General features: G+C 36.2%; 1 protein-coding gene across 15 annotated transcripts in view; it reads right to left on the bottom strand.

Annotated features, from left to right (window-relative positions):
• Positions 1–27941, bottom strand: part of FAM184A (family with sequence similarity 184 member A) — a 71553-nt gene that overhangs the window by 25947 nt on the left and 17665 nt on the right. For 11 of the 15 annotated variants that reach the window (XR_010997226.1, XR_010997225.1, XR_010997224.1 and 8 more), the window contains exons 2-9: positions 18508–19362; positions 16889–17024; positions 14291–14472; positions 13458–13655; positions 10154–10276; positions 6225–6386; positions 4289–4410; positions 3946–4096 (exon numbers count right to left, since the gene is read on the bottom strand). Coding sequence is in view for 12 of the 15 variants with exons in the window: in XM_068184345.1 (XP_068040446.1) it covers positions 3946–4096; positions 4289–4410; positions 6225–6386; positions 10154–10276; positions 13458–13655; positions 14291–14472; positions 16889–17024; positions 18508–19362 (1929 nt within the window). In the remaining 3 variants the exon portion in view is untranslated. Of the gene's footprint in view, positions 1–3945; positions 4097–4284; positions 4411–6224; positions 6387–10153; positions 10277–13457; positions 13656–14290; positions 14473–16888; positions 17025–18507; positions 19363–27941 lie in introns of all 15 variants that reach the window. The other 4 variants (XM_068184342.1, XM_068184333.1, XM_068184338.1 and 1 more) reach the window with 1 other exon arrangement.

Raw genomic sequence — 27941 nt, forward strand, 5'->3', positions numbered from 1 at the left:
TCAAATACAGAAAAGCCTATCCACAATGAGAATCCTTTATTCAGTTTACTGAAAAAACATATCACAAGAAAAAACAGATAGGAAGAAAACAAATCTTAACCTGTATGTTTCAGTGCCCAGAACTTGAAGGTTGCACAAGACAGACAGACAAAAGAGAGAACATGCTCATGCTTTCAAGTGTTAAAACCCCATTATAGAGCTAAGAGGAATGGAAAAGAGCAAGCATATCTGAATTCACTTCATATTTCATTATGAAACTCTTGAATGGATTTACATAGAAGTACTAGGTGCAATTTACAGGGAAAAAAGGGAAAAGCACTTTAGTTTTTGTTTTCTAGAATAATTTCTCATATCAGAGATAAAAACTACGTATTTGGTCTCTATACAATGATCTAGTTAAACTACCAACCACATTTAAGTGTTGATGGTGCTTTGCAACCAGCAAAAATGTGTTTAAGCATTTAATCAGCTGAGTAGCATTTTATCCCAAGAAAATTATTTTATTCATAACAAAGCTATACTGTTAGAATAACAACAATCCTACATGCATTCTGTGAGGGACCACTTAGCATTACTGGTATGAAAGCAGAACTATTACCTAGCTTTATACAAGAGCTAGATCCCACCTCTCCAATGTGCAACAAATAGAAGTGGCAGAAATTTGTAGATCAGAATAATATAATTTTAAAAACTCAAATCAGCTTAGTACACTTTACGGGCATAATTTCTTTGATTGAAACTGTTTGGTTTGGGGTTTTTTTAATTAACATTTTTATCTGTGTCTGCTCATTCAGCTTTCCAGCACCAGTCAGCCCCATTCCCAGGTGGACATACTCTATGCTGTATTTTTCTACAGTTTAGGTAGCTACATTTAAACCTGTTTTTTCAGCCCTTCAGCCCTGTATGATTACATAACCCTTCCTATACTTCAAGTTAGGCAATACCACTTCCTTGTAGCTTGTTTTTAAATCATATCAGAGATGCATCAATACATATTAGAAAATTGCACCTGTATTGATGAGCATTTAATTTCTGAATTCAACCTTTATGAACAGGAATTATACAACTAAGTGGTGAACCTCTAGACACTTTCTCAACATAAAGAACACACATCGGCCACATTTGTTGTCAAATCAGGATTTACAAATTATTTAGCAGAGAGCCTGGTTTTATATTGTTTTGATAAATCATTGTATAATACTACTGGTATAGAGTATACCATTATTTCAGGTGTAAAAATCTGAATTGCAGAAAGAGAAGCTGGAGTCCCTCTCTTCCTAATTTTATACAGGCTTCACGCCTTTCAAATGGGTTTTAAATACATCTTCCCACAAATTAAAACCAGGGTGTAACAAATCCACAATTTCACAGCCCTACTGCAAAATCTCAGGCAGTTTTAGTTCAGGGTAGAATTTCTAAGGTGTTCCAGGACCTGCTCATTTCAGTACCTTAGCAGTTCTGGAGGAGGAGACAGAGGAGCATCCTTATAGAGTCTGTGGGTGACACCAAGCTGGGAACAATAAAATGTGGAAGGCAACACAGTGGAAAGGATACCATACATTGAAAGAAATGGGCTGCCATCCAGAGGGACCTGCCTAGGTTATAAGTAAAGGTCAACAGGAACCACACAAAATTCAGCAAAGACAAATGCAAGGTCCTTGACACAGGAAGAACCAAACCCATACACTGGTCCATCCTGGTCCACATAGGTGCTTTGCACAACCTCGTTGACAGTAGGCTAAACATGAACCAGCAGTGTGGTGCGGCAGCACTGAGTGCCAACAGCACTCTGGGCTGTAGCAGCACCAGTATTTTGAGGGAAGGGATCAGTGCCTTCGACTTGGCTCTTACTGCACATCACCTGGAGGGCATATTCTGTCTCCTCCTCCAGCTCATTCTGCTTTGGTACAAGACACATGTTGATAAACCTGCTCATATTCTGCAGAGAGCTACCACTAAGAAGGCTGGGACTGGAACAGATATCCTTCTGAGGTTAACTCTGTTTGCTCGGGCTAAAGAAGAAATGGCTTTGTGGGACTTAATACTTTTCCAGTACTAGGAGGCGGTTATAGAGAAAGTGGACCCAGTCTTGTTACAAAGGTGTACAGCAGAACAATGAGAGACTACAATCAAATGGTAACAGAGAAGGTTCTGTCTAAATATAAAGAAAAAGCTCACTATGAGTATAATTAAGCAGTAAATGACATTATTCAGAGACACTGTGGAATCTTCATCCTTAAAGGTTATTCAAGAGCTGACTGGACAGAGCCCTAAGCAGCCTGGTTCTAATTCAGTGCTGACTGATTTGAGCAGCCTCCTGAGGCCTCTTCCAGCCTAAGCAAGTCTGTGATTCTGTGATCCAGGTCACTACAACTCTCAGAGACTACCTTTTGTGTACTGCATTCAGGAGGAACTTACTACAAATCCATTTCTCCAAGAGTTAAGTTATCCATCTTTTACACTATGGTCTGGAAATCTCTCTCTTCCAGCTGTAATGGATAAAATACAGATTCTTACAGAGGGAAAGCTTAATTCCCTACTAGCAACACTATGTTTTCAATCTCTATTAAATACCTATCCAATTCAAACAGTGGTATGGAAAAGTCACAGCTGGATTGAAAAAAAAAATAGTCCTCACATGCTATTTATCTCTTTGCATACAGTTTTGATAGAGTAATAGATATGAAGAAAAAAGTAAAACAACCATTTTGCATATAGAGACCTTTTCCTTTGTCTGGAAATTCTCTAGTAAATTCTCCTTACTACAGTTAATTTTCTGATTCCAAAATTTCTTGCATCGGCAGAAAAAGAAGTTAATTTGTAACATGGTACTTTTCCATTCTGAAATTGTAGGTTAGATTTAATGTGGTATTTTTGAAAGGCAGAGATAAAAGTATGTTAAAACTATGGAAAGTTCAATATGCCCCTTTCAAGACAAAATGCTATTTACAGGAAGAAGTAAAGAAAGTAAATGAAACTTGGTTAATGTGAAACTTAAAATCAAATTAGTCTAATTCTTATTATGCTCCTGTTGCAAAATGTAATGGACCAAGAACTTTGAAAATCTCCAGCTTTTATGAGCCTAAACCGCAAGACTTGACAAGATTAAATTCCCCCACAGCAAAATATATTGTGACATGCTCCTGTGAGAGGCTGTAATCAAATGCGTGTTCAGTTATTAGACTTCCCAAATTAAACAGCAAATTAAAAGCCATCCCACAATAAAACCCTGGAATCACAGTCATTTAATGAGTTCCAAAATCTGTTACTCTTACTTCAAAGTATGTTTGCTCATTATCAGCAATTTCTTCAAACTGGAGTCAATATAACCAGTTCTACAGCATTTATGGTTTGGAAAAAGTACAAAGTAAGTATTTTCTTTGAATTATCTAACATAACTGAGATTATAAATAAGAGTTACCATTAAAAACCTCAGTATTTACACAAAATTATCCCAAAATAATGGCCAAAATCACGTAAGACATAGCTGTAATAAATGTGTCAGAGAAACTGAGACACATTTTGACTTCTCAGAGACTTGTACAGTGTTATTCTTGTACACATAGGGGATTATTACTTTTGTAAAGACAGCTGATACCTTTAAGTCCAAACAATTAGCATTCGTAGATATTTAACAGCAAAACAGGTGAGCAGACAAAATCAAAACAATCTTGTAGTGAAGAAGTGACACTGTCAACATTCTCTCCCTCCTCAAAACTGTAAAAAGTTTTATTCACATTTAATGTAAAGAATGACATTCATATAATTAAAGTTGTATTCACATATTATTAAAATATTTTATCATTATTAGGTTAAAAAGCCCTATGCTAACAAATTTCATTTCAAAGCCTGATATCACAATTGATTTAATTTACTTAGTTGGTAATAAGCCACCAACAATTAAATTTGTAATGGCTTTCCAATTCTCAAAGACACCACAGTTACCTGGTCTAAAAGATCTTCGACCTTTTTTTGCCATCCGTCCCTTGCTGCATTTTTTTCACGTTCTTTCAGCTGCAACAACTGAGTCATGGCTGCCTTCTTGTCCTCTTCATGCTGCAGCCTCAGCTCTTCACGAAGCTTATTACATTCCTGTCTAAAAACAAAGGACAAATAACTAAAATGCAGTGGGACCTTGTGCAAGAAGTAGGAGAGAATTACAATCTCAGTAATAATTGGAAAATCTTAAATAACAGAATCCTTTGCTTTACATTTCATTTGATAGTACGTTTTCATACAATATATAGTTCATTTATTAGTAAAGAATAATAATTTAAAAAAAACTTGCCGAAGATTTTCTGTCCATTTTATTTCCAAGTCACGTGCCATTCTGTCTACTTTGAACTTTTCCTCCTCTCTCATGGCAGCAATCATTGCCTCATGCTGTTGTCTCTCCTGATCTAGCTCTCCCTGCAAATACAAACTTTACAATAGAGACTGATCAGCAGCAAAAGTGTATTTCAAACATTAAGTGAATGTATTTATAATAAATATATCAATTACAATGGGCTCAGTTGGCTCATAAATTTGAACTACAACTTCTTCAGTGTAAAATTCCTAGTTATGCACAATTAATGCTTATACATTTCCTGATATTTCTTATTTGTGAAACACAAATCTGTATTCCTATAAAAAGCAATTTTCCAATAAGTCATTCTGCAATCTTTTCAAATACCATTAATGTTGAATCACAAAATAATTTATGCTGCAAAGAACCTCAAATAACAAGTCCCATTCACTGAAGGACTTACTTCACAATTAGAGCAGGTGGCTTCGGTCCTTTGTAAAGAATGCTTTGAATTTTATTTTTAATTTTTTTTAAGCATCATATATCCAGTATTTGAATTTCAAAGTGTGAGCTATCTGTATGTGATACAAAGTTCAAAGTTCATTTCTGTCTCTCAATGGGACAAGCCTGCTAGAAACAAGGTTTCACAGTCTGAACACAGAGAACACCACCTTTAAAATTCCCATCAATTTCTGCTGAAATGTTACCATACTAGAATAGTATTAAGTATCACCTAGAAATACTACTTACATGGATGTTGTTCAGCAGTGCTTGCTCCGTTCATGAAGCAAACATAGCCCACTAAATTGAATTATTAATTTTTAAAATGAGACCTTTTCTACAGCATTTTGATAAATTTTAAAATCTGTTAAGATAAATTTTATTGCCAGTAACCTACTATATATGAATATTTAAAGGATTAAATAGGTGAAGAGAGCAATACTAGTTCATAAGAACATTTAGAGACATTATTAAAAAATGCAGAGGAAGTCATAAACTATAATACTGTGCACCTCTAATGACTGTAGCTGAAAGAAATTAAAAAAAATATACCAACAACCTGTTTCAGGCTGGTTTTGTCAAGAAAATACAAAAACATGTTAAGTGAAAAAAAAATATAATATTTGCATCTTTATGTCAAATACTTCTGTGATCTTGTAAATGTACATTCTTTACTGAGGAAACAAAAAAGAAATGTTTACCCAGTATTGCAGTCAATAAGGTATTGACAGTCTAACTGACAATTCTACTTCCATCTAAGCCAATTAAAATGACAATATATTTGTGCCTAGGCAAATTAACTGCCTAATGGTATAAAGTGGTCACATTTTCTAGATGATAGTCTGCTATCCTTAAAGATATCCTAGCACATACCTAAAAATTATTTTAAAGTCTTTACTGAAATTCCAAATTCAAGCCCGAAATGAAGACTGTGTCCATTATCCAAGGAAAACATGGCATATATGTATTCAAATAACTCATCAAAAAGATTTCTGTGAATTCCAGATCTTGTAAGCTCTAGACCTTGTATTGCATCATGACATGAACTATCTGGAATTGCAAGTGTTAGCTCATATCCTTTCATGAAAGCCCCGTACATATTTTGTATGGACATATTTTGGCAGCTACAATTTACATTAATCACACAAAGATATGCCTGCAGCACTATGTGTTAAATAAGAAAAATATTCTAAAAATAAAAAATACGCCCCCTGAAACAACTGACTAATAAAATAAAAGAAGCAAGCCCCAAAATAACATATCCTAGTTTCCAGTTTTTAAATTTTCTGTTCAAAATAGAAATCTCTCCTTTAATGAAGCCATATGAGGCTCCTTCTATCATGGGTACCACAAAACGCTTCTAGCCATTTTAAAAACAAGACCAAAATCACCCTAACTGTGCTTTGCACAATTCATTCTCCAACAGCATTGTTACCTCAACACTATACAGTGAATCTGTGGTCTCTCGTAGTCTTGCTCTAGTTAATTCTAGTTCTTTCTGGAGTATTTCCTGAGCTTCCTGAAGACTGGAGATGTGTCCTTCTGCAGTCCCGAGGCCTTGCTCACTTTTTCGTACTAGGTCTTGCAGACGACACACCTGTGACATTACAAAAAGACCTGTAATTTCCATAATTACTACTAATGGCTGCCAAGCCATCCTGGTATTTTTCTGTGTTTCCTAATTCTTATCTAGACAATTTTTTAGTTGCACTACCTATTCGCCTTTAATATCACTTAATGCTTCCGTATTTAAAAACAAATTCCTGTAATATTATAGAAGCAAAGACTCAACTAAAGGGTTTTTACAAGTAAAGAATATATATCCAATGCATTTGATGCACGTTGCCAGGAAAGGGGCTACATGAAACATCTGAAAATGCCTCTTAATTTACTGTGAGAAAGCATGTTTTAAGCAAAATAATATGAAATAGTTCAAAATACATGAACTCTAATATATAAGTTAACTTGTGCTAGGGTTTAAGTTTCTGTTTTTAGATTGCTACCTGTCCAGCCTGTTTAAAACTCAACCTAACAACTGTACATATAATGTAATAATTTCCTTAACTGCTATATAACAATACTCTTCTTTTTTTGCCTGTTTGTGCTTCATCTTCCCACCTGTAAAATTATGATACTTCACTTCTTTGCTTCAAACAAAAACATGGGAGTCTGAACACTATTCACCAGCTACAGGAAAGAAAAAGCTTTTTAAGTATGTTTTTAAGGTCAGAAAAACGAAAAAATGGGAGGCAGGGAGGAACAAAGAACAGCAGTTAATTGGAAATGTGTTTTTTGCCAAAGCAATAGTCTATGCTATTGCCTTTGTAGGTTGAGATAAATTCATTCACAACTGGACAAGTGTCACAAGAAAATACTAGTTTTTGGTTTACAGGCATGGACAGGTAAGAATTATAACCACTCTTCCTGTTTGTTAGAATAATTACATACAAATACTGTTTATAATACACACAGAGACACTACCCCTCTCTCTCAGAACTCTCTCCCTCTGTTGACAATTTGTGAAGTGTTTAAAAAGTGGAACTCCTCCTTTCCTCTCAGAAAGGAATCAAAAATTTCTTTGGCATAAGAGATCTCAGTGAAAAACTCTGGTAAACTGCAGCACTTGTCTCGGTGCTCCTTTGAGTTATATTCAAACAACCAGTAATTCCCTACAGAGCACTGCTACCTGAAGGAGAATCCCTACAAGAAAAACTGTCCTCAAACAGTGCTGGTACCCTGGTAGTGCACTGCTGTCTATGTATCTGATAGTAGCAAATCACTTGCATCATATGAATAGCAGTCCTGTAGAGCTAAAGGATATGGGAGCAGGCAGGAATGCCACTCATAGGGCTTAAGATATATTCTGCTGTTGACAAAGCAGTCATTGGAGGCTGTTTAAAATGATCTTTAATAACATCATCAGAAATCCTTTGCATGGAGACAGCAAGTCCTTAGATGACTGTGCCAAGTGATACAAACATATCAACATTCTAAAAGGCCTTGGCTGGTCTACAGTGAAAGGAAACACATCTACAGAGTGAACAGCCAATCTAATCCTGAGACACGTGTGAGAAAGCCACTATTTTGACTTAACCTGAACTCTCAAAAAAATCTCTGGCATTTAAGATTACACTGATCTTAAATAGCTTAGTACTAGAAGCAAGCCTAATGAGGCTAGAATCTTCCTTCATCCTTTAGCTAAGATAATTGCCACAAGAAAGTCTGTCAAAAAGAAAAGAAGTTGGCATGGGCTCAAAAGCAGCTTTCTCAGCAGGAAAGCTAGAACTGAGCTAGCATCCACAGAAAGTAATGAATACAAGCCTACTGTTAAATGACTTCTGTAACTTAAAGCAAACAAAAAAAAAAAAAAAAAAAGGAAGCAATACTAGCAATGTAAGAGCCAAGCTAACCATGTGTCCGACACATCACAGGGAGGCTTTTTCTAAGTCATTGAGAAACTGTTGTTAGCTGTCAATAGAGATCTAAGGCAAAGCTGTGGTTGCAACTGAAACACTTTTTTATGTGCTCAAGATCAACATAGTAATGAAATAAAACATATCTCCTCTGTACCACATGGAGTGGATTTAAAAACCAACCCAAATTTATTGCCTGTATGTTTTCTCTCATTCTTTCACTATGCAAAATATACGGTATTACATTTATCGTGGCAAAGGATTGTATATAAACTTGAATATTGGGCATCAGCTGGACCTAGTTCCCTACTTTATTCTTCTGTTCCTTAGCTTTGCCTCTGTTTGGTTAATTCGGCATGCTGATGAATTAATTTTCCAAGCCTGAATTTTATAGCAGTTGCATAACAGAAACTCATTCTTTAAACATTTGAAGTTATTTCCTTCAAGGAAGGAGAAAGTTTATTGCTCATGAAGCCAAGAGAAATTGATAAAGAATAGCTAAATTTACGCCTACAGTGCTAGATGACGATAGAATGACAATAGTGCTCTACTCAGATATAATTCAGAAACAATGAAAGTTAGCCTATAACAGAGAAGTTAAAGCTAAAAATAAATAACTAAACTTCCTGTAGTTTTGAACTGAAAAATAAAGCTGTGTATGATTTTGTTAAGATACATTAACAAATATATATTTTCATCAATTTGAATGCAGGTAAGCACACTGTTAAAAGAGAAAGAGCAGTTCCAGATTAAACTTGCACCTTCTCTAAGCTCTGAAACAAAGATACTGGCAACCCTAAGGAGGAAGAACCCTCCTGTTTAAACAGCTTCTCACAACTGACTGATCAGGAGAGCTGCTGAACTCTAAAGGTGGGAGGTCCAGCTCTCTGGTAGTGTATAATCTCTGGCATATCCATCTATCTGGTAGGCCCTACTCTGAAAGTATATGTTAATGCATATTTTCAGAATATATACCTTAATATAAAAAATAAAATGCATTATAATGTTATTAATATAGTAACATATCAATATATTATTAATACAGCAATATACAATATATTAACAAATAAAGTCTATACTTTATTAAGTTTATCTATACTTATGGGCAAATTTCCCCATTTAGTATATTAAAAACATGCAGGTTTTTTTCTTAAGCTAGTTTAGTATTTGTGCAATTTGCAAGTCATCAGAATGAGACACCTGCTCTCTCCAAATGTTGTACAGTAGAGAAAGCAGTCATGAAAAATGTTGCTGCAAAATAATACTTAAATTCATGTTTAAGTCTTTCACACTGAAATCATGCATAAGGCTTGCTGAACAATACAGCTCAAGAAATATGTTCTTGAAACAAGGCAAAAAGTTCCAGAGAAAAACGGTTTGATGTTTTTGATATCACTAGAATGTACTTTAGTTTCAAAATATTGTATTATGAAAAGGTGCTTTCCAACTAAAAAATTAAAATTGTTTTGAGATATGATACATTTAACACTGATTGCATATATCACGATATAGAGAGCAATTTGGATCTTAGTATAAGTATTTCATATCATCTTTTGATGAAAATACATGAAGATGATTTGCAAGTCAGGAAACTGACCAGAATTTATGATATGTTAACTACAACCAAATATGGGTTTACACACAGTTAAATTTCCCTCTCTCCTGACATATTTTGTGTAGAGGTCTGCATACCTAATAAGAAGATAAAAAGAATGAAAAATAAAGAGCTGTTTACATCAACTTTTTACATCTCTCTTGCTTTAGTTATTTTGTAAAGGACAATAACATCATTGCTCAGAAGCAGTCAATTAACTTGCCATGTTTTAAGTATACTTCACTCCAAACAGAAGTAAGGCATTAAACACTTATCAGCATAGTCCTAGACCTGTCCTGGAGTCTAAGATCACTACTGATGAGATGTGGTAGCTGAAATAAGTAAGTTAGTCCTTGCCTCCTGATTGGCAGAAGTCAGCTTCGCTGTCAGCTCTTCCTTCATGTTTTCCAGCTGCTGTCGGAGCTGATTCTTATCATCCTCCAAATGCAGTTTCTCCTTCTCAAACTGCTGCTCCAACTCCTTCAGAAATGGGAAGGGTGGAAGAAATATTAATACTTCCCACAGTCATTGCAAAGTACAGATCTACTACATGGAAATGATTCTAACTGGCATAAATACTTTTGATCTCAATCCTTTCCTTAAACTGTTAGAGCATGAATTCTTATTTCCTTTTACAACAGATGTCTTAATCTTTCAGTTTATTTTATAATTTAATGTCCTTGATTATTCACAAAATAAAGACAAACAGGATTTTCCTCTCAATTACTTCTCAATTATCAAAAGCTTTACATCTATATCTACTTTCACAGTTTTTCAGTCTAAGTTGAAAGAAGAATTTTTCATTTTCTATAAAATTACACTGATAAACCTGCATGGCATCTAGCCTCTACCCATCTATTTCCTACAAATAATCCCCACAGGAAAGAGTAAATCTTAAAATCCAGATTGAGTTCTGTGAAGGATTTCAGAATGTTACAATAAATGAAAAAAAAAGTCCCACACCATTTATCTATTACATTTATGTTGAACCAAAAGGTATCAGCAATTAGTTTTCAAGTTTAACTAAATGGATCAAGTAACACCCCTGTTTTTATTCAACCTTTATGGTGTAATAGCCAAATTCTCAAAATAACTGCTGGATGAATTATATTTCTCTTACATGAGCCTATGTTATGTTTGTGTATTTATATACACATATAAATGTCAGAAACTTTTATATTTTTAAGGAAAAGTATAAATTTATACTTCAGCCTTCTTAATATTCAGAATACATTTTCAGAAGAACAATTTCTTTCACAAAATGCTTTAAAGGAAACATGTTAAAATTGAAAATTTTGTTACATATTTCAGTGAAATATACTACATAGCTCATAATACTGCAAAGTTTTAGTGAAGAAAACTAAGGTTGCCAAGCAAGGTGCTCCAGAGTCACACCATAAAAGGCTTCAAGGTTTTCTACGGAGCTAGAGGCTCTTTTATTAACTCCTTCCTAAGGGCTCAGCTGAAATGCAAGGCTTAGCATTGATCCAGTGCCTCTGTGCAGACCTAGGCTCAGGTTTCTGAAAAATCATTATTATCTCAGAAACAGCCACGAAAATACATAGACCAGAGCCAGCCTGAAACAAAAAGTACAGTATTGGTAAAATTAGGGGAAACAGGGAGAAAGAACTGAAGTATTAAAGAAGAAAAACAGTCACTAAAAATATAAAAGTCTAAGGAAACCCAAGGTTTCCTGCTGCAAGACAGCAATGTAGTGCCACCCAGCCAATTCCAAAACGCAACAGAGCCCAAGCCTTCCTCATCCAAACCCAAAGATGCCTCAAGTGTTTTGTGGGGGGTGGAAAGCACATTAAGCAGCTTGTTAGTTCTAGCACTGCTTTAGGGTATGTGGCAGGCAATAAATGATTCCTGCGTACACTACTTGCGTGATCTCTTCATTCACGGTGGAAGCTGGTCAGCGTGACAGAATAGAGGGTTACACTGTCATGAACACATTATTAAACAAGGTAAAATGCAACAAGTGCCTGCCTTCTTCACTGGGTCCACATGAGTCAACACGTGGGATAAATGCTCCTTGCTCAGTGAAAATTGATCAATTTGTCTTGTTCATGCTGAAATCTGCTGTCTGCAAAATCCCACTGGTGCTATTTAGACCCTATTCTGATAACAGAGCTATTATTTCTCTGATGATACTTGTCAGTACAGCTGTGCAGTACTGCAAAATTATTAGCAACTCTATTTTCATAATCCTCCTGATGCCATTTTTACATCTTATTTTATAGATGGAAATACTGAAGCAAAAAGAAATATTTGAGCTATTTTTTGAGTCCTACTCTAATTCTGCTGAATTCCCTCCTGTTCCCCAGATGCATTTCCCAGGCTTCCAATCCCAATGAATCCTCATGTCCTCTATCCCAAGGCTCCTGGTACCATGCTTCTTCCTCATACAAAATTCAACTCTGCTCCGCATTTAAGCTTGACTATTTTCTTCCTTGGATTACTTGATCACCACAGCACGTGCTTAGTGAGACAAGGTTGACAGAGGAGACAGTGAAATCTGATTAGATTTAACATCAATGAAATCGGATTAAAACTACTTGAGATCTTGATCCTAACATCTCTTCATAGCTACTTTTTCCTTGTTAAAATCATTTCATATTTCTCATTCTTACAGAGGTGTTCCCTATTTAAACTAGTTTAATGATTTAAGAAAAAAAGTTTGTGATCTCCTTTTGTTTTATTCTCCACATTATTTCAATAACAAAACAAAAGAAAAAGAACCCCACATCTTACTGAAATAAAAGAAACAAACCCTAAGAGACATTGTCTTAATTACAAGCACATTTAAAGTTTTACAGAAAGTAAACCTGAAAGATCAGAGACATATGTGTCTCTGAGAAGACACATCAATTACTGGCTGACAAAAAATAATTTGGATTTATTAAAAATTGAACTAAGAAGCAACCTACTAGTAGAAAAATTTACAAAAACAAACCAAATCTGTCTGAGATGCACATCACTAACTACAACCATGGTTCTTGGTATGTTTCCTGTGAATACAGCAGAAGAAATATAACAAAGCCTCGAATTAAACACTTAATCCTGTATTTCCTGTGTAAGGCAAAATTTGTGTATAACACTCGTACAATCAGATTAGGAAATAATAATTAAAAAATAGGCCTCTCATCCTGAGAAGGAAAATGCCGTAAACATACAGTTGCTGGAAAGTAAGTTGCTGTACAGTACATAATTTTATGATGCAGGTTTAGAACAGCTATTGTCATCTTCTGAGTACACATATAGCTAAGTCCTAATAAAATATCTTTCTGTACTTCTGGACTGTCAATGAAAACTGTAAATAAATGTTCTAATAATATAATCTTTCATCTCCTTCAGAAGAACTGATCTTGATATACCAACCCTTCTGAATATGGGTCACAAATCCCAGGAAAACGAAACTATTATACTTGAAAATACATTTGCATAAATGGACAATTTATCTTCCGTATGCAAACAAATGACGGTACAAGTGGTTGTTTTTTCCCCCAAGATATTTTTTATTTTTCTAAAGGGTAAGCAGTTCCTTCACAGGCCTGCAGGTAATTCCAAATTAAATTTGCCATAAAACAAAGCCATGCAGTACAAGATGCAAACTGTAACAGTTGCTTTTTGTTTTATTACTAAGAAAATAAGAACATACCATCTGTAATTTCTTCTTATCCTTATTAGCATTACTGTGTGCAGCCTCAATTGCAGTATGGTGTTTCCATGCCAATTCTTCTAAGGTCTTGGAATGAGCCTCCTTTAACTGTGCAGCCTCCCCTTCCAATCTTGCTTGTAATTTTACCAGCTCCTTCTCATAATATTCGCGTTGTGTTTCCCTTGCTTCATTTACTTTCTATAAAGTACAGGAAAAGAAATCTATTCAATGGTAAGAAAATCTAAACAGTAGGAATAAAAAAATCCAAAACCATTATGTATAACATAAATCTGCAAAAAATTAACTTCCATATAAAACAAACTGAGCAAACACTAAGCACTGACTACATGATTAAGTAACCAAAAAGGTAATTTTAAAAGATCCATGCAAAACAATACATATTTATTAAAAATCTACTTTTTCCTGTATTTAATCTGGGAAAACAACAATCAGGTATCAAGCCTATAGAGAACTTCTGTTTAGTATTTTCAAACATGTTCAATGCATTTTCAGCAAATGGGTTTTTAAACAGTTCTTTAATAATTTCAAATTTGTCCTTCCTCAGACCATTTAGATAGTAGGCATATACACACAAGGTCATAAAAAAATGAAATTGTTAGAAGATTTTCCAAAGCAGTGTGAACATTTAATCTGACTTCCCTTAAATCTCACTTTACAATCTACATTAGTCATTCTTTGTTGCTACATGAGATATGCTTGAAACATACTGGTCCTAGTCTGGTCATATCAAACAAAAATTAAAGCATTTTTTTTTTTTCTGAGAATCCTAGTGTTTTTTATTTTATTCAGCTAAAGCCAATAAGCTGTTTAACCTTCTCCAATGCCAGAATTTGCTGCCTTTGTCGCTCATCCAGACTCTGTGTTTTGCTTTGTAATAAATTTCTTTCCTCTTCCAGCTGGGACAATTTTTCCTTTAATCTAGACTTTTCTGATTCCAAGTCTCTGATTGTAACTTCTTGAGTCATTTGAGTAGCTTGAAGCATTCCAATGTGACCTAAAAACAAAACAGCTCTTTAAAACTCATAGCATTGGTTTCATGCAATTGAAGTGCACATTTATATTCCAGTGATAGTGGAAATCTAGTGGAAATCTAGTGGAAATCTAGTGGAAATCTAGTGGAAATCTAGTGGCTTTGAACTGAATAGAAGACTTTTTGGAAAAGAGGATGCTTATAGTTTGGTCCAATTTAAAGATGAGAGGTATTGTTTACTCTGAATAATTTTCTACTGCTTTCCGTAGTCTCAGTTTCTAGAGAAGATTGTTGTTTCCCTTCTCATTTTATTATAACTTTCAAAAATGACAGATTGAATGACAGTTCAGTTTTATAACAAAGCATTGCTTTTAAATTTAAGTCACTAAGGAATAGCTATGAAAGTGGAGTATATGCTGTTGCTCACATGACAAAATCACTGAGCCTCATGATTAATTTCCATTTGTTGTAAAAAGCAAGATGTGCCAAAAAGGAAACTGTTGCCTGTGGACACAGATGTGAAGGAAAGAGCTATAAGATATATAATGAAATTAGAAATTTAAAATGCCTCAAAATTAATAGTAATTTCATTAAAAATGCACACCTCTAATTGCATTAAGCCCTGTAGAATTCTAAAACTTATTTCGACATTTTTGTTTGTAAAACTGACAACTGAAGAGGAAGACATATGACAATGGGTATGCTTAGGTTCTGTAACATTTTTTTAAAATCCTTATTTCAAAAGTTCAGCCATTTAAGAAAGGTATTTTCAAACCCAAAATTTTATAATCTAGCAACGATAATGATATGAGAATTTTCAGTTTGTCATATAAGTACATATTCATTGTAATATTTTCATATTTGTACATATAAGTACATATTTCATTGTAAGCACACACAGACACCAACCTGGTGCTTTTGTCCTAGCAATACTAACATAGAAGACAGGTTTCCCATTCCTCATGCTCTACAAAAAAGATATGAAATGCAGCACTTTCCTTACAAGTTGGGAATCTCAGGATAAATGGAAGAAGAGCATTTTAAATGCCCCAAAGAGTGTTCTAAAATTGCAATACGATGAGTAAACATTCTTTATGGTAACTGAGTATGAGAATTCAGTTTCTTTGAGAAGGATTTTTGACAGTGTGAGCTGAAAATCAAGGAGATGGCAGTGGACCAGTGTCAGAAACCAGTTCCAAACAGGCTGACAACCAACTACCCTACATGGCAATGGCTTGGTTGCACCACTGCAAACAGGGATCCTGGTTCTTTTTGCACAGCGATGAACTGTAAAACAAAGAGGTACTGCTGACAGCACCACTGAGCTTGGCTACAGCACAGACACACTGCGACTTCTGGTAAAGCTGAAAACCCTGGTGCCAGAGGACACCCGGGCTGGCCTCAATCACAGGCTAGCTGACTCCATGCCATCAGTAATACAGAAAAACAGCCTGGGTATTTATTTGGGGTGGCCTGGTGAAACCCTCCCATGCTTCTACCTAAGGAATGAAGAAGCAATGGCTTTAGAGTGTATGAAAACAGGGCTCTCATACAGTCATGAATTTTTCTATGACTGCCTCACAAAACACCTTTTGGAGGGTCAGATGCCCATTTTACAAACTCTCAGCAGTAAGCCTATTCCTTTTAGCTGTTTGATCTAATAGGATCTTGCAGTCTTGGGCTCCTGCTGGTCACTATATTGTTCCAACATACAGCCTAGACTACTCCTGGTCTTGTGCTAATTTGTGTGGAAAACAATCAGGAATTGCTATAATTGGTCCAATTCAACAGGGCCAAAGATAAGTCAGGGGCCCCTTTTTAAGCCCTAGAACCCTAACTATTGCATAGCTGTCCAAGTTCAAGTACTGAGGCCCATGCCTACTACTGAGCACACTAGGGAGACAATGCTACGTGGGAAAAGAAACCTGCATGTGTACAGTAAGGTCTTAAGCTATTTTTTGTGCCTTTCCACATGACAGCAACTACAAAGGAGCAAGCAAAGCAGCTATAGAGAAAGCTTTAAAGGATTTATAATTCAGTAAGCTGCAAATCTTCTGACAGTAGGTATAAAGGAAAGTACCACGGCATCAGCAAAAAGAAAACACAACTGAAAAAAGGTGGAAGAACAGGAAGCATGTCTCAGTTACTATGTGGAGAACAGATACAGAGCAGAATTGTTCTAAGTGCAGTTTCAAGGCCTGGAAGACATGTACATGCCAAAGTACAGCATTTGGACAAATGAGTACACAAAAAAGGAAATTTAAGTACAATGCACATGATAGCAAAAAAGTTAAAAAATCCCCCAAACTTGTTGGAAAATTCTATGGAAAGCATTTAACAGTCTTTAGGCACTCCAAACCTGCATGAGGTTGACAGAAAAAGGAAAGGCTAGAATAAAAGGATGAAGTTTGTTTCCAGATTAAGTTACTGACATACATACTGGCTTTGAGAACAAGATCAGTGGCCTGCTGCTGTAAGCGCTCTCTAGCAGCTGCAAGCTCACTTTCCACTTCTTTGTGTTTGCTTAACAATGACATCTCCTCCTCCTTCACATCATCTAGCTGTTTTTGAAGAACCTAGAGGAAACACATAATACCTATTACCATCATGTCAATTTAAATGAGCATTAGGTTAAAAGGTACATAAGAGACCTTTCAGTAAACAAGTTTTATTCACACAAAAGCTGAAATAGTGCATTATTATTGCCATATTCATTGTGTATTATATGTAATGCTTCAAAAATACTTTCTGAAGAACAAGATAGTGGGTACATGGCATGACAGTAATGCATAAGAAAAATGTGACAATATTCAAAAAGGTATATAAAAAAAAAACTATAAAATGGTCCACAAAGTTTGGAGGTTAACTTTAGAATCCTGGTTTCTGGTATCTGAGAGCTTTTCACATTAAAGAATGCATTATGTATTCACAGCAGTTCAGTGTCCTTCATTGCAACTCTGAGTGTTTACTACTGACTCAAATTAAGCTATGCATGGAGATACATAAAATGAGAGCTGGGCAATTACTTATATCAAACATTCCTGGGGGTCACTGTTGGGACCAGCACTTTTTAGATGTAGTATCAGGTGCAGTAGTATCAGGTGCACCCTCAGCAAGCTCGCTGATGACACCAAGCTGTGTGGTGCAGTCAACTCGCTGGAGTCTCTCTCCTCTGTTCAGCTGAGGAGAAAGGTGATAGAGTAGCTTTGGTGAGCACTTGGCACACAGCCAGGGTCAACCCAACAAACTAAATAAAACTGTGTTGGAGTTTAACCCAGTAAGCAGCTAAGTACGACACTGCCACTTGCTCACTACTGCCAAAGTGGGACAGGGAAGGGAATTGGAAGGGTAGAAGTGGGAAAACTCATGGGCTGAGATGAAGACTGCCAGATAAAACAAAAGCCACACACATAAAAGCAAAGTAAAACAAGGAATTCATTCACCACTCCCCATGGGCAGCCAGACATCCAGCTGTCCCCAGGAAAGCAGGGCTCCATCTGGCATAACTGTGACTTGGGAAGGCAAACACCATCACTCCTTCCTCCTTCCCCCAGATTTATATGCTGAGCATTACGTCATATAATATGGAATATCCCTGTGTTCAGCTGGGGTCAGCTGTCCTGGCTGTGCTCCATTCCAGCTCCTTGTACGCCCCCAGCCTCCTCATCAGAAGGGTGAGGTGAAAAGCCAAAAAGACCTTCGCTCTGTGTAAACACAGCTCAGCAATAACAAACCATTCCTGCAATTCCAACACTGTTTCCAACAAATCCAAAACATGGCATCCCACAAGCTCCTATAGAGAAAATTAACTCTACCTGAGCCAAACCCAGTAACATACTGAAGCAGTGTGCAGTACTTCAGTTGCCACTTGTGAAAATATTGTTCATTAAACAATTAAGCTTAAAGTAGAAGTAAATGAAAAAAATTTGAAGAAGATGACATGCACGTATGAGTGATAGAAAATTAAGTTTACACACTCCAATAACAGCCACATGGAAACACTGCTTTTATAGGAAAAGAAAATTCACAGTCTTGGGAACAACATATCACCAGTCTCACCTGAACATTGTTTTCTGCAGTACCAAGAGCCACCTGAAGTTTTTGGCATTTTTCCCGTAGACTAGCAGCTTCATCCTGGACCATTTGCAATTCAGTTTTAAGCTTCCCCAGATTCTTCCGTAACGTACTTTCCTGGTTCTGAAATTCTTTTCTTAGCTCCACTTCTTTCTCTTTGCAGGCATGTAGACTTTCTGCTGTAAAGAGCTGAGATCTTTTCAAAGAGTCAAGTTCATGTTCGTAGAAGGACTGCGCTTTGCTGAGTTTGCCTTCATAGTCCTCAATGAGCTTTTTTCTTTCCAGTCTTAACTCTTCAACCTTATTGTTCAAGTCTTCCAGCTCCAGTCTATGCAATTCCTCCATTTTCTCTTGTCCCTTACTTAAAGTAGCATTCTGACTCTGATGAGTCTTCAGAAGTTCTTGAATTTCAAGCCTGTGGGCAGCTTTTAAGTCTTCCAGAGCTGTACGCTTGTCCTTCTCATACTGTACTTGCAACTGTATGAAACTTCGTAGCCTTTCCTCGAATTTCTTTCTGATCTCTTCTACTTCCCTTGACATGGTCACTACACGTTGGACATGCTGAGCTTCTGCACAAAGCTGCATATCTTCAACTCTATCCTTATATGCTTCAAATTCTGTCAAGGCCTGATGTTTCATCTTTTTGTGATCTTCCAGTGACTCTTCCAAAACCTGAATCTTTCTCTTGAGATCCATTTCTTCTGCCACTTTACTTTTATACTGCAAGATCTTCTCTCTGGTCTCTGCAAGAATTTGTTGGATTTCTTCTTCATGAGCATCCTTAAGGGCTTGGATAGCTGCTTCATGTTCATCATTTTTAGTGTTCAAAGCATATATTACCTGCAAACATGAAATAATATTTTATTACAAGAAAAGGCATTCTGGCTATCTGTTAAATCTCAAGAGAAACATACCTAGGTACTCAAAGTTACTCCACCAATCTGGCTTGTTTTCATCACACAAATAAGACACCAAATGTTATTAAGGATGTAACTGCATAAATGCGGTATTAGTCACGATATTCTTATACATCTTACAGAGTAGAGTAGTTTTTCTGTTCTCCTCAAACCCCTAATTTTCCTAATGAAATCTCTGTCTTTATATCTGTGTTGTTGCTGTAAATACACTGGGGGGAAAAAGCACATTTAAAAATGCATTTTTAAAAAATCCTGAATTTATTTTAAATAGTTCAAAGCACAGACTAAAAAAAAAAATTGAAGGAGTCTCCTGTTGGAAAATAACACACAGAGTACATATCACAATAAGAAATTAAACTGGAAGAAAAAATACATCTCAAGTCCCTCCTTTCCAAACGCTACATGTTCTTAAATATTTAATTTCTGAAACATCTAAAATGCAAGCACTAGTTATTCTGGATTGTAATCTTGATGGCTGCCCAGATACAATTTCACTTTTGACAGCTTATCTAGTAAACATTCTGTGTATCCTAAGGTCTAAGGCTCCCTCACTACATAAATTCACTGACTTCCCAGCTAGTAAGTCAGCTGAACAGAAAAGTTCAGGGCAGGGCAGCCAGCAATCTGGGGAGCCCAGGGAGCTAAGCAGTTCAAGAAGGTTGTGAAAGCAGCAAAACCACCAGCATTGAATGAAAGTTTTAAGATAACCAGATATATCCTAAGGGATGTTTCAACTGCACCACAACATAGTAGATCATCATCTTGGTTTTTAACTAGGAAGTACAGATAAGTATGCGTGTCTGTATCTGTATATATCAGTGAATAAACTATCCATGCAATGGGAGGTGGGGGGGGGGGGGTGGGGGGGCAAATGCAATCTTTTGCTTCAGGAACTCCAGCAATTCTCCCCATACTTCCTAGATATACAGGCAGCAGAGCTATAAAACACATCTGAACAAAAAAAAAAAAAAAAGTATTCTGATCAGTGTAACTTGTGTATCTTAACAATTAAAAAGAAGCAACAAAAATGAACAACTAAGAAGCACCAGGGGGTTTTATTTTTTAACTGAGGATAGAACCTACACCAGTCCTCCATCAGCATAGAACCAGGCAACAGAGGAAGTTGCACTGACTTGCCCTCAAAACTGGGAAATGCAAAGAAGGCACAGAATTGCTTCCCTGACACCAAGCAAAAGCCTCTATGCTCCAAACTAAGGAGAAGTCTATACATCCAAGTGTTCAGATGAGCTACAAAGCTCAAAAGAGTTCTCATAAGTAAAAGAGCAGATTCAAGAATTTGGACATGGTGTTATTTTGTTTGTTTGAATAAAAGTCCAGACATTTATTCTAAATTTTATGCCTTTTACTCTAAATTTATGCTAAATTTTATGCCTGAAATAACATACCCTATTCTGTTACCTGAGCCACAAAATTCCAAAAGGATAGGTTTTAGATTAAAATTGAAAAAAAAAAATTCTGAAGCAGCATTAGATGTAAAAAACCCCAAGTTCCCCAGTCTCACTTATCTTTATATAGCAAGGAATTAAGTTAATAATATCACAAAAAATACTTTTAACTTCTGATTCAATTTTTAAACATATGTACATGCTATTTAATGAAAGAGGAAAAAACCATAGGTTTTCCATAGTTTTGGCAACTTGTTTTTAGTACTACTCACGTATCTGCAGGTATCAAGGACACTTTTGGCTTTTTTCCTCCCCAGATAAAAAAATAAGATAAAATTTCCTATTTTGAAGGAGTTTCATGGTACAGAGACTTAGAAAACTCTACCAAAACATTGTAAAAATGACAACTAAACCATATGCAATCTCATTAGCAAAATCACAACTATCACTGAAATGTCCTTCACCTAAGGACAGCCTTCTGTATTCTATATTCTTACTGTTTTTGGTGATGCCAACAGTAACTTCTGATTACAAAGCTTTTACCTCCCTCGTGGTACAAACAAACAGTCTCAGCTATTGGATCCCAAAGTTTCCCTGTTGGTTTAATAGTGTCTAGTGTTCAACTTCTTTGTTCATATCAAAAATAACTTGAAAACAGAGGGTTTGGGGTTTTTCTAAATGTTATGTGCACTATCTTGCATGAATAGGCCTTAGATTTAGTTAGAGAAATTGGACAATGTAACTTTAAAAGGTACTATAAAAAATAAATCTCACACTTAGGAGCAGGTAATTAAAAGAAGCAATTGTAGAACACTAGAACAAAACCACACTCAAAACAGCCCTTGACTCTTGTCCTTGTGCATAGAAATGCCATAATGTTTTTCACTTCAGGCAGTGTTCCAGTCTCAACTTATGCAGCACTATGATCTGCAGAAAGTATAAATCATAAAGCATTTTCAAGGGTATTATGATTTAGCAGTGGAAACCTCACTGAAAACTCCAAGTGAAAAATAAATCCATGTGCAATGCCACATTCGGAAGATGTGGATTCTTGAAATTCTCATTATTGACTTGCTCCTTACTAAAGGCACTGAACAGCAACAAATTCAATTCAAATTCAAGCACAACTCGTTCCTTAAATGAAGGGCATTCATATCTTATGGGAAATGTAAAAATAAAATGCATGCAACTGAATGTTTCATCATAACATATGCCTCAGAGCAGCCTGAACTCCAGCTCCATCAAATTACTATAAACCTCAGTATTTTTAAAGAAATTGAATAGCTGTATCAGATTTTATCTTTGAGAATTTGACCCACTGTATTAATATAGGAACACAGGGAAAAAGGTCTGTACTAATTCAAGCAAAAGCAACTTAACAGCACTTCAATGAAATGTAAGCAGAAATTAAAGTACCTTGGAGCAAATGAATACATTTAAAGTTCTAGCTAAAATAAATAGCTCCTTCTCAAGTAAGTTTCTGAAAATTGAAAAGCAGTAAGGTTGCAAACATTGGAGGTAGGTAGATGAAACAAGTTTTGCACTCTCTGTTTTTAAATGAGAGCACTGAATCCCTGCTAAGCATGCTTGTAAATGCTTTTAAAAGTTATTTAAAAGTCCCTGCAGATTTTTTAGTACAACTGCATAATACTAAGAACCATAAACTGCTAATTTCAGTAATTCATATTTTTCCACCTCAACTCTAACTGCACATAGCAATTCTTATCACACGACGGGAAAAAAAATCATGCTTTACTGTATTTTCAGTCAGCATATCATTTCAGAGGGACAGACAGAGCCATACTCTCTACAAGGATACTGAGATTGCCAGCTAAAACTTTTTATACAAAACAGGAACAGAATTATTAAGGACAACCTACTGAAATACCGTGTGCGTTGGTCCGAAGAACTACAACAGAGTAAGGTAGCACCAATAACAGCAATAACCTTGGTTAAGCCACTAATTATTGGATTGTTTATTTATGTTCTACATGGTAAGGTGAAGCAAGTCAGTCCCTCCGCTACCATTGGTGTTTTGAGTTACATGGAACACAAACAATTCCCGTTCTGCACTGTTTGTGGCTGAAAGATGAAAGTTTGGCTGAGAAATATGTTTTACCCCAAACCAGATGTTCTGGTTTGGAAAGCTGACCAACTCTTGCATGGTCAGCTCTACTTTGGTCATCTGCTCCTAAAAGCAACTTAGTCAGGATAGAATGCTTTTCTAATTACAAATGTGTAATTCACCTTAATTCTAGAATTGAGTGCAAATTATTTTGCAGCACAGAAAACCATAGTCTATGATTCTATGAAAATACTCAAAAAATATGCATGGTTCATTTTCTCTAATTTTACATCAAAACAAGAGCTGATACCTAGGAGAAAAAAAATCACTACACATATTACACAAACACCAATCTCATGACTTTTGTAAACATCAGTTTCAGACTTGATGTGTAGGTCCCTGGGTCATAGCACTGTGCTCAGCCTTGTTCAGGTGAACTGTTGTGTTCCCAGTGCTCCCAGGGTGTGGCTGCCTGAATACCAGTCAAACACTAGAGCCTCCAGAGGCATCCCCAGATTTTGCCAATGCTGCCTGTCTCTGGAATGAACCACACAAGTACAGTGCCAACAAGGAATGCTTTGTGCATAACCTGCTAACTATTTTTAAGATGTGGACCAATGAGCCAGACCTACCCTTGCTCTCTGTGGGTAGGTAAGAATTACTTCACATAGGAAATAGTATCATATCCTGAGAAACAGTAAAAAGTGCAGCAAACAGAAAAGTTCAGTGTACAAAATCAGTAAGAAACTTTAAAAAAATTGCAAGCATTATCATCAACTAATTTTATGTAGAAATATTTCCTCTATGATAGTCCAAAACAATCACGTTTTTTGGTACAATAGGTATTGCATTAATTTTTCCCTTTTCTTCCAGTTGACCAAATAATGTCCAAAAAATGAGACACATTTATATTTCAGCATTTAAAATTTACATATTAAGATCAATTTAAGACAAAATAAAATACCCAACTTAATAGCCAGGAAATGTTTGTTTTACAGGAAAAATTTCTTCTCCTTAGTACATTATAAGAAAACAATGATACAGCAAAGTACTTTGAAGCTGCTTAAATCTGCCTTTCATAAAAGTCAACCACAATCGCAGAGTACAATCTTACAAATGTGTTACTACATACAAATGTAGACAGACAGTTATAACATGTATACAGAAAAAAAAAAAATCAAAACCTATGTATGCCCATCTTTCTTTCTTTTTTTAAAATCCAATTTTAAAAAACACACATTTGTCTAGAAAGATCTTTTGCTTCCTTATGGAAAATCTCACCAGTCCATGATGCTTTGTCAGTCAAGACCTTTGTATTGCTGATAACAAACACAGAAACAAGCCTAGACCTTTAGGCCAGGATTTCTTAGACATCACAGAAAAGGTGGAAGGAAGATACTTATTCTTCAGCTACATGTTTCATTGCAAGTATTTCTAAATACCAGGACCAGTGCATTAGGGGCACAGTACAATGAGCAGAGAAGGGACAAATATGGTCTGCAGCTGTAAAAGGAGTGCCCCCTGCCAATAGCATCTCCCCACAAAAGCTGGTCTAACTATACCAATCTTCCTTTGAGATAAAAGGCAAAAAGGGCAAGAATTTGATTTTTTTTTCCTAAAAACACACTTTCCCATGAAATTTATGATTAAAATATCCTTTATGCTATTCAACAGTCTTCATGTGTTAGTTCAATTTATACCTAAGTAAAATTCAGTGTTTTATTCCTTTAGAAACTCTGGAAACAAATACTGGATTATTTTTACTACGGCAACTAGCTTTCCAAAGCAATCTCTAATGACTTTTGTTTATAATTAATTATTTAGAGAATGACAGTATGAAGCTGAACATAATTTCTAAGTATTGAGCATCAACAGATATCCACTACTACCTAGGACTCTACCTTTGGATAAAAAGAAATTTTTCATCTTCACAGTAATTGATAGACACTTGTACTTAATCTTCTGTAAAAGAGGGTAAGTCCAAGGCCATGCACTGTTCACCAACATCTACAATGAGAATAAAACACAGGGAAAAAATATTTTCAGGTTTCCTGATGTTTAATACTATATACAGTAAGTATAAAACCTCACAGGGGCCCATACACCTATAGAAGTTTTCTTCAAGCTCCTAAATATCTGCTCCTCAAGTACCAGTAATCTGATGTGCTGATAATCCATTTCTACTTTCAGAACTGCCAAGTACAGATCTGTATCACATTTAACATGACTTATAGTCCTTCTGTGTTTTGTTTATTTGCGTATGGCCCACACTGAAATATTGACTCTTTTGAATTGTCTGAAAATCTTACTGGTTTAAAGTATCTGCTTGCATTTACAGCTCAGCATGTTTATAAATTATTACAGTGCCTGTACCTTAAAATTTAATTACCAGAAAAAGGCATGCCACAGTCCAATTAATCGTGGGGGAGGAGATGTCCCACTCAAAGAAGAGGTGCAGAGCATGCCTCGACACAGGGACAGAGTGGTCAGTGTGGCTGAATAGGTCATTTATTCACTGTGGCCTTTCTCCTAGAGTTGTACCAGACAGCAAATAAAAGGCTTTCTGAGCTTCATGCTACCACAACCTATCTTGGAAATATGTACTTGGTCCAAATCCAGGAACAGGGATAGCCTTTATCAATCAGGCAACACAAATCAAAATCACGGCAGCAGGTAAAGCTACAGCTAAAGAGCACTCTGTAATCAAATTCAACAAGAGGAACACATTACCTGCACCTCTTTCGATAGCCCAACACACCGCACAGCAACACGAGAGCGCGCAATTCACAAGCTCAGAAGCCAGGCAGTCAAGGGTGGTTTAAACATAAAGCCTCAGGGCCAGGACACAATGTGTGATCCTACAAGTGATTTTAACAATCAGTAGCAAACCAAGAAGGAGCTCACCCATGACAAGAGGTCAAGTGGGCAATCAGGCCCTGTTGCTCCTTCTGTTCTAGCAGCTGAGTGCTTCCAAGACTGGGTCCACCAGGGAAATACGACCATAGGGGGACAAAAGGGGATTTGACATAGGCATCAGCACATATCTGAGAGTGACAGAAAGAGATATTTGGGGGCAAACCCATTCCACTAAGAAGAGTAAATATAATACTGGATACAGGGACAGATGGCATCCTGATATGATTAGAAGAAAATTCCTTTTTTTCCTTACATGGTTATTTTGGATGTGCTGCAGAAAAGGGAAAAGTGAGGTATTTTCCTCCCCACAACAAATAATGAAACAAAGGAATTTAATAACTGTACTCCATTTTCTGAGGAAGAAAAAGAGCAGATATCTCTTACAAATATGTATCAAAATAAAAAATAGCAGGGAAAAAGAGGACAAATACAGTCCACTTTAAAAAGGCATTTAAAAGAATCATGACCTGGCTAAAGTGTGACAGACAGATACAATGCTGCACCACCAAATCAGGAGGAATTTCTCACTGAGAGGGTTGTCAAGAATGGGAGTGGGCTGCTCATGGAGATGGTGGAGTCACCATCTCCAGAGGAGTTCAAGAAACAGCTGGACATGGCTCTTAGTGCTGTGGTCTAGTGGATATAATGGTGTTTGGTCATAGCCTGGACTCAATCTTGGACACCTTTCCCCACATTAATGACTTTATGCCCCTATGAAACATGATATAACCTTCAGAATATCTTCAGCTGAGGCAAAAATTCAGGTGCAAAATAAGCAGTTATGATGTCAAACAAACAAGAATTAGCAATTAAATGGGAAGAGCTATATCAAGTTAATGTCACAGGACTATGAGAGATGGGCTGGGTATGCTAGTCAGTGGTCAAGGTGGCCATTGAAGAATGCTGCAGACAGACAGGCAAGTGGCCAGATTGAATTCAACTACTTTTCAGGAGTAGAACACCTCAGAATTATATGTACACGCCAGAACTGAAATAATTTTTCCAGAAGGAAAGATGTAGACTTGAAGACCTTGACAGAAAGACAAGAAGCAGCTGGACAGAAGTGAAGTGCAACTCTTTACTATAAGCCAAATTAGGGGAGACATCACTATTAGTGCTTTGTATGACCGGGCACTTAATCACCCACTTGGCTACTACGTGACATCTATTTCTGAGAGAAATGCTCAGCTGTTCTACACTGGCATTGCTGTCTCTAATGGAGTTACATAAGTTTACAGGGTTCAGCAATCCAGTTCTGCACATTTATGTTGCACTGTTCTCAAACAGAGCGATTTCTAAGCAATATACTTATTACCAGTGTGACTGAGACATTTCATTTTGCTAGCTGCCCATAAGTTTGCTTTCTATGCCAAACTATAAAACCAGCTTGCAGAAGAAGTCAAAATAGAGTTTAATGTAAGTTTCAATCTCATTATGACATCAAAAATATTGTCATGATAGTAGATTTCAAAACAACACAAGAACACACCGAGGAAAGATTTATGAAAGAGGGAAAATAGTTTAGAAACAGCTTCAAAAGTTAATCAGAATGGGAACAAATTCTAGCAGAAAACAGTTTAAATTCTTTCTAATGGCTCCTTCAAAATCAGTCCTTTCTTTTAAACTCAACCAATACTTGTAAATCAAGTTTAGTGGTACTAAACTTCAAACTTGCTTAACTGCTAAGGAGAGCTCTACTCTATCTCCATTTTGATAACAAATGTTATCAAAATACAACAGTTATTTACAATGTCTCTAAGACTTCTTTGGCACTAGGACTTAAAAAATTATTTGTTCATCCCAAATCATCAGCATTGTTTCAGAACTACATTACAGAGAAAACAGAAATGCCATATTTCCATCTGCTTTAATCACCTATGAGCCATAATAAGTTCATCCTTTCCTTTTTCAATTTCTGTATTTAGCATCATCAAATTACATCCTAATCGTCAGTCAAGCCATAGTTAAGGAAGCTGGATTTTTTTTCCCAGACAATGTCATTCAGGAATTTTTCTAACTCTAAGTAATTTTTAGAAGGAGAATATACTTTCTAATTCACCAATTATTCCTTTTCTCAACAAAAAGCAAAGTCATATTGTTCCCTGAAAAAGCATT

Source organism: Anomalospiza imberbis, chromosome 3 (assembly GCF_031753505.1).
Source record: "Anomalospiza imberbis isolate Cuckoo-Finch-1a 21T00152 chromosome 3, ASM3175350v1, whole genome shotgun sequence".
NCBI classification, from domain to species: domain Eukaryota; kingdom Metazoa; phylum Chordata; class Aves; order Passeriformes; family Viduidae; genus Anomalospiza; species Anomalospiza imberbis.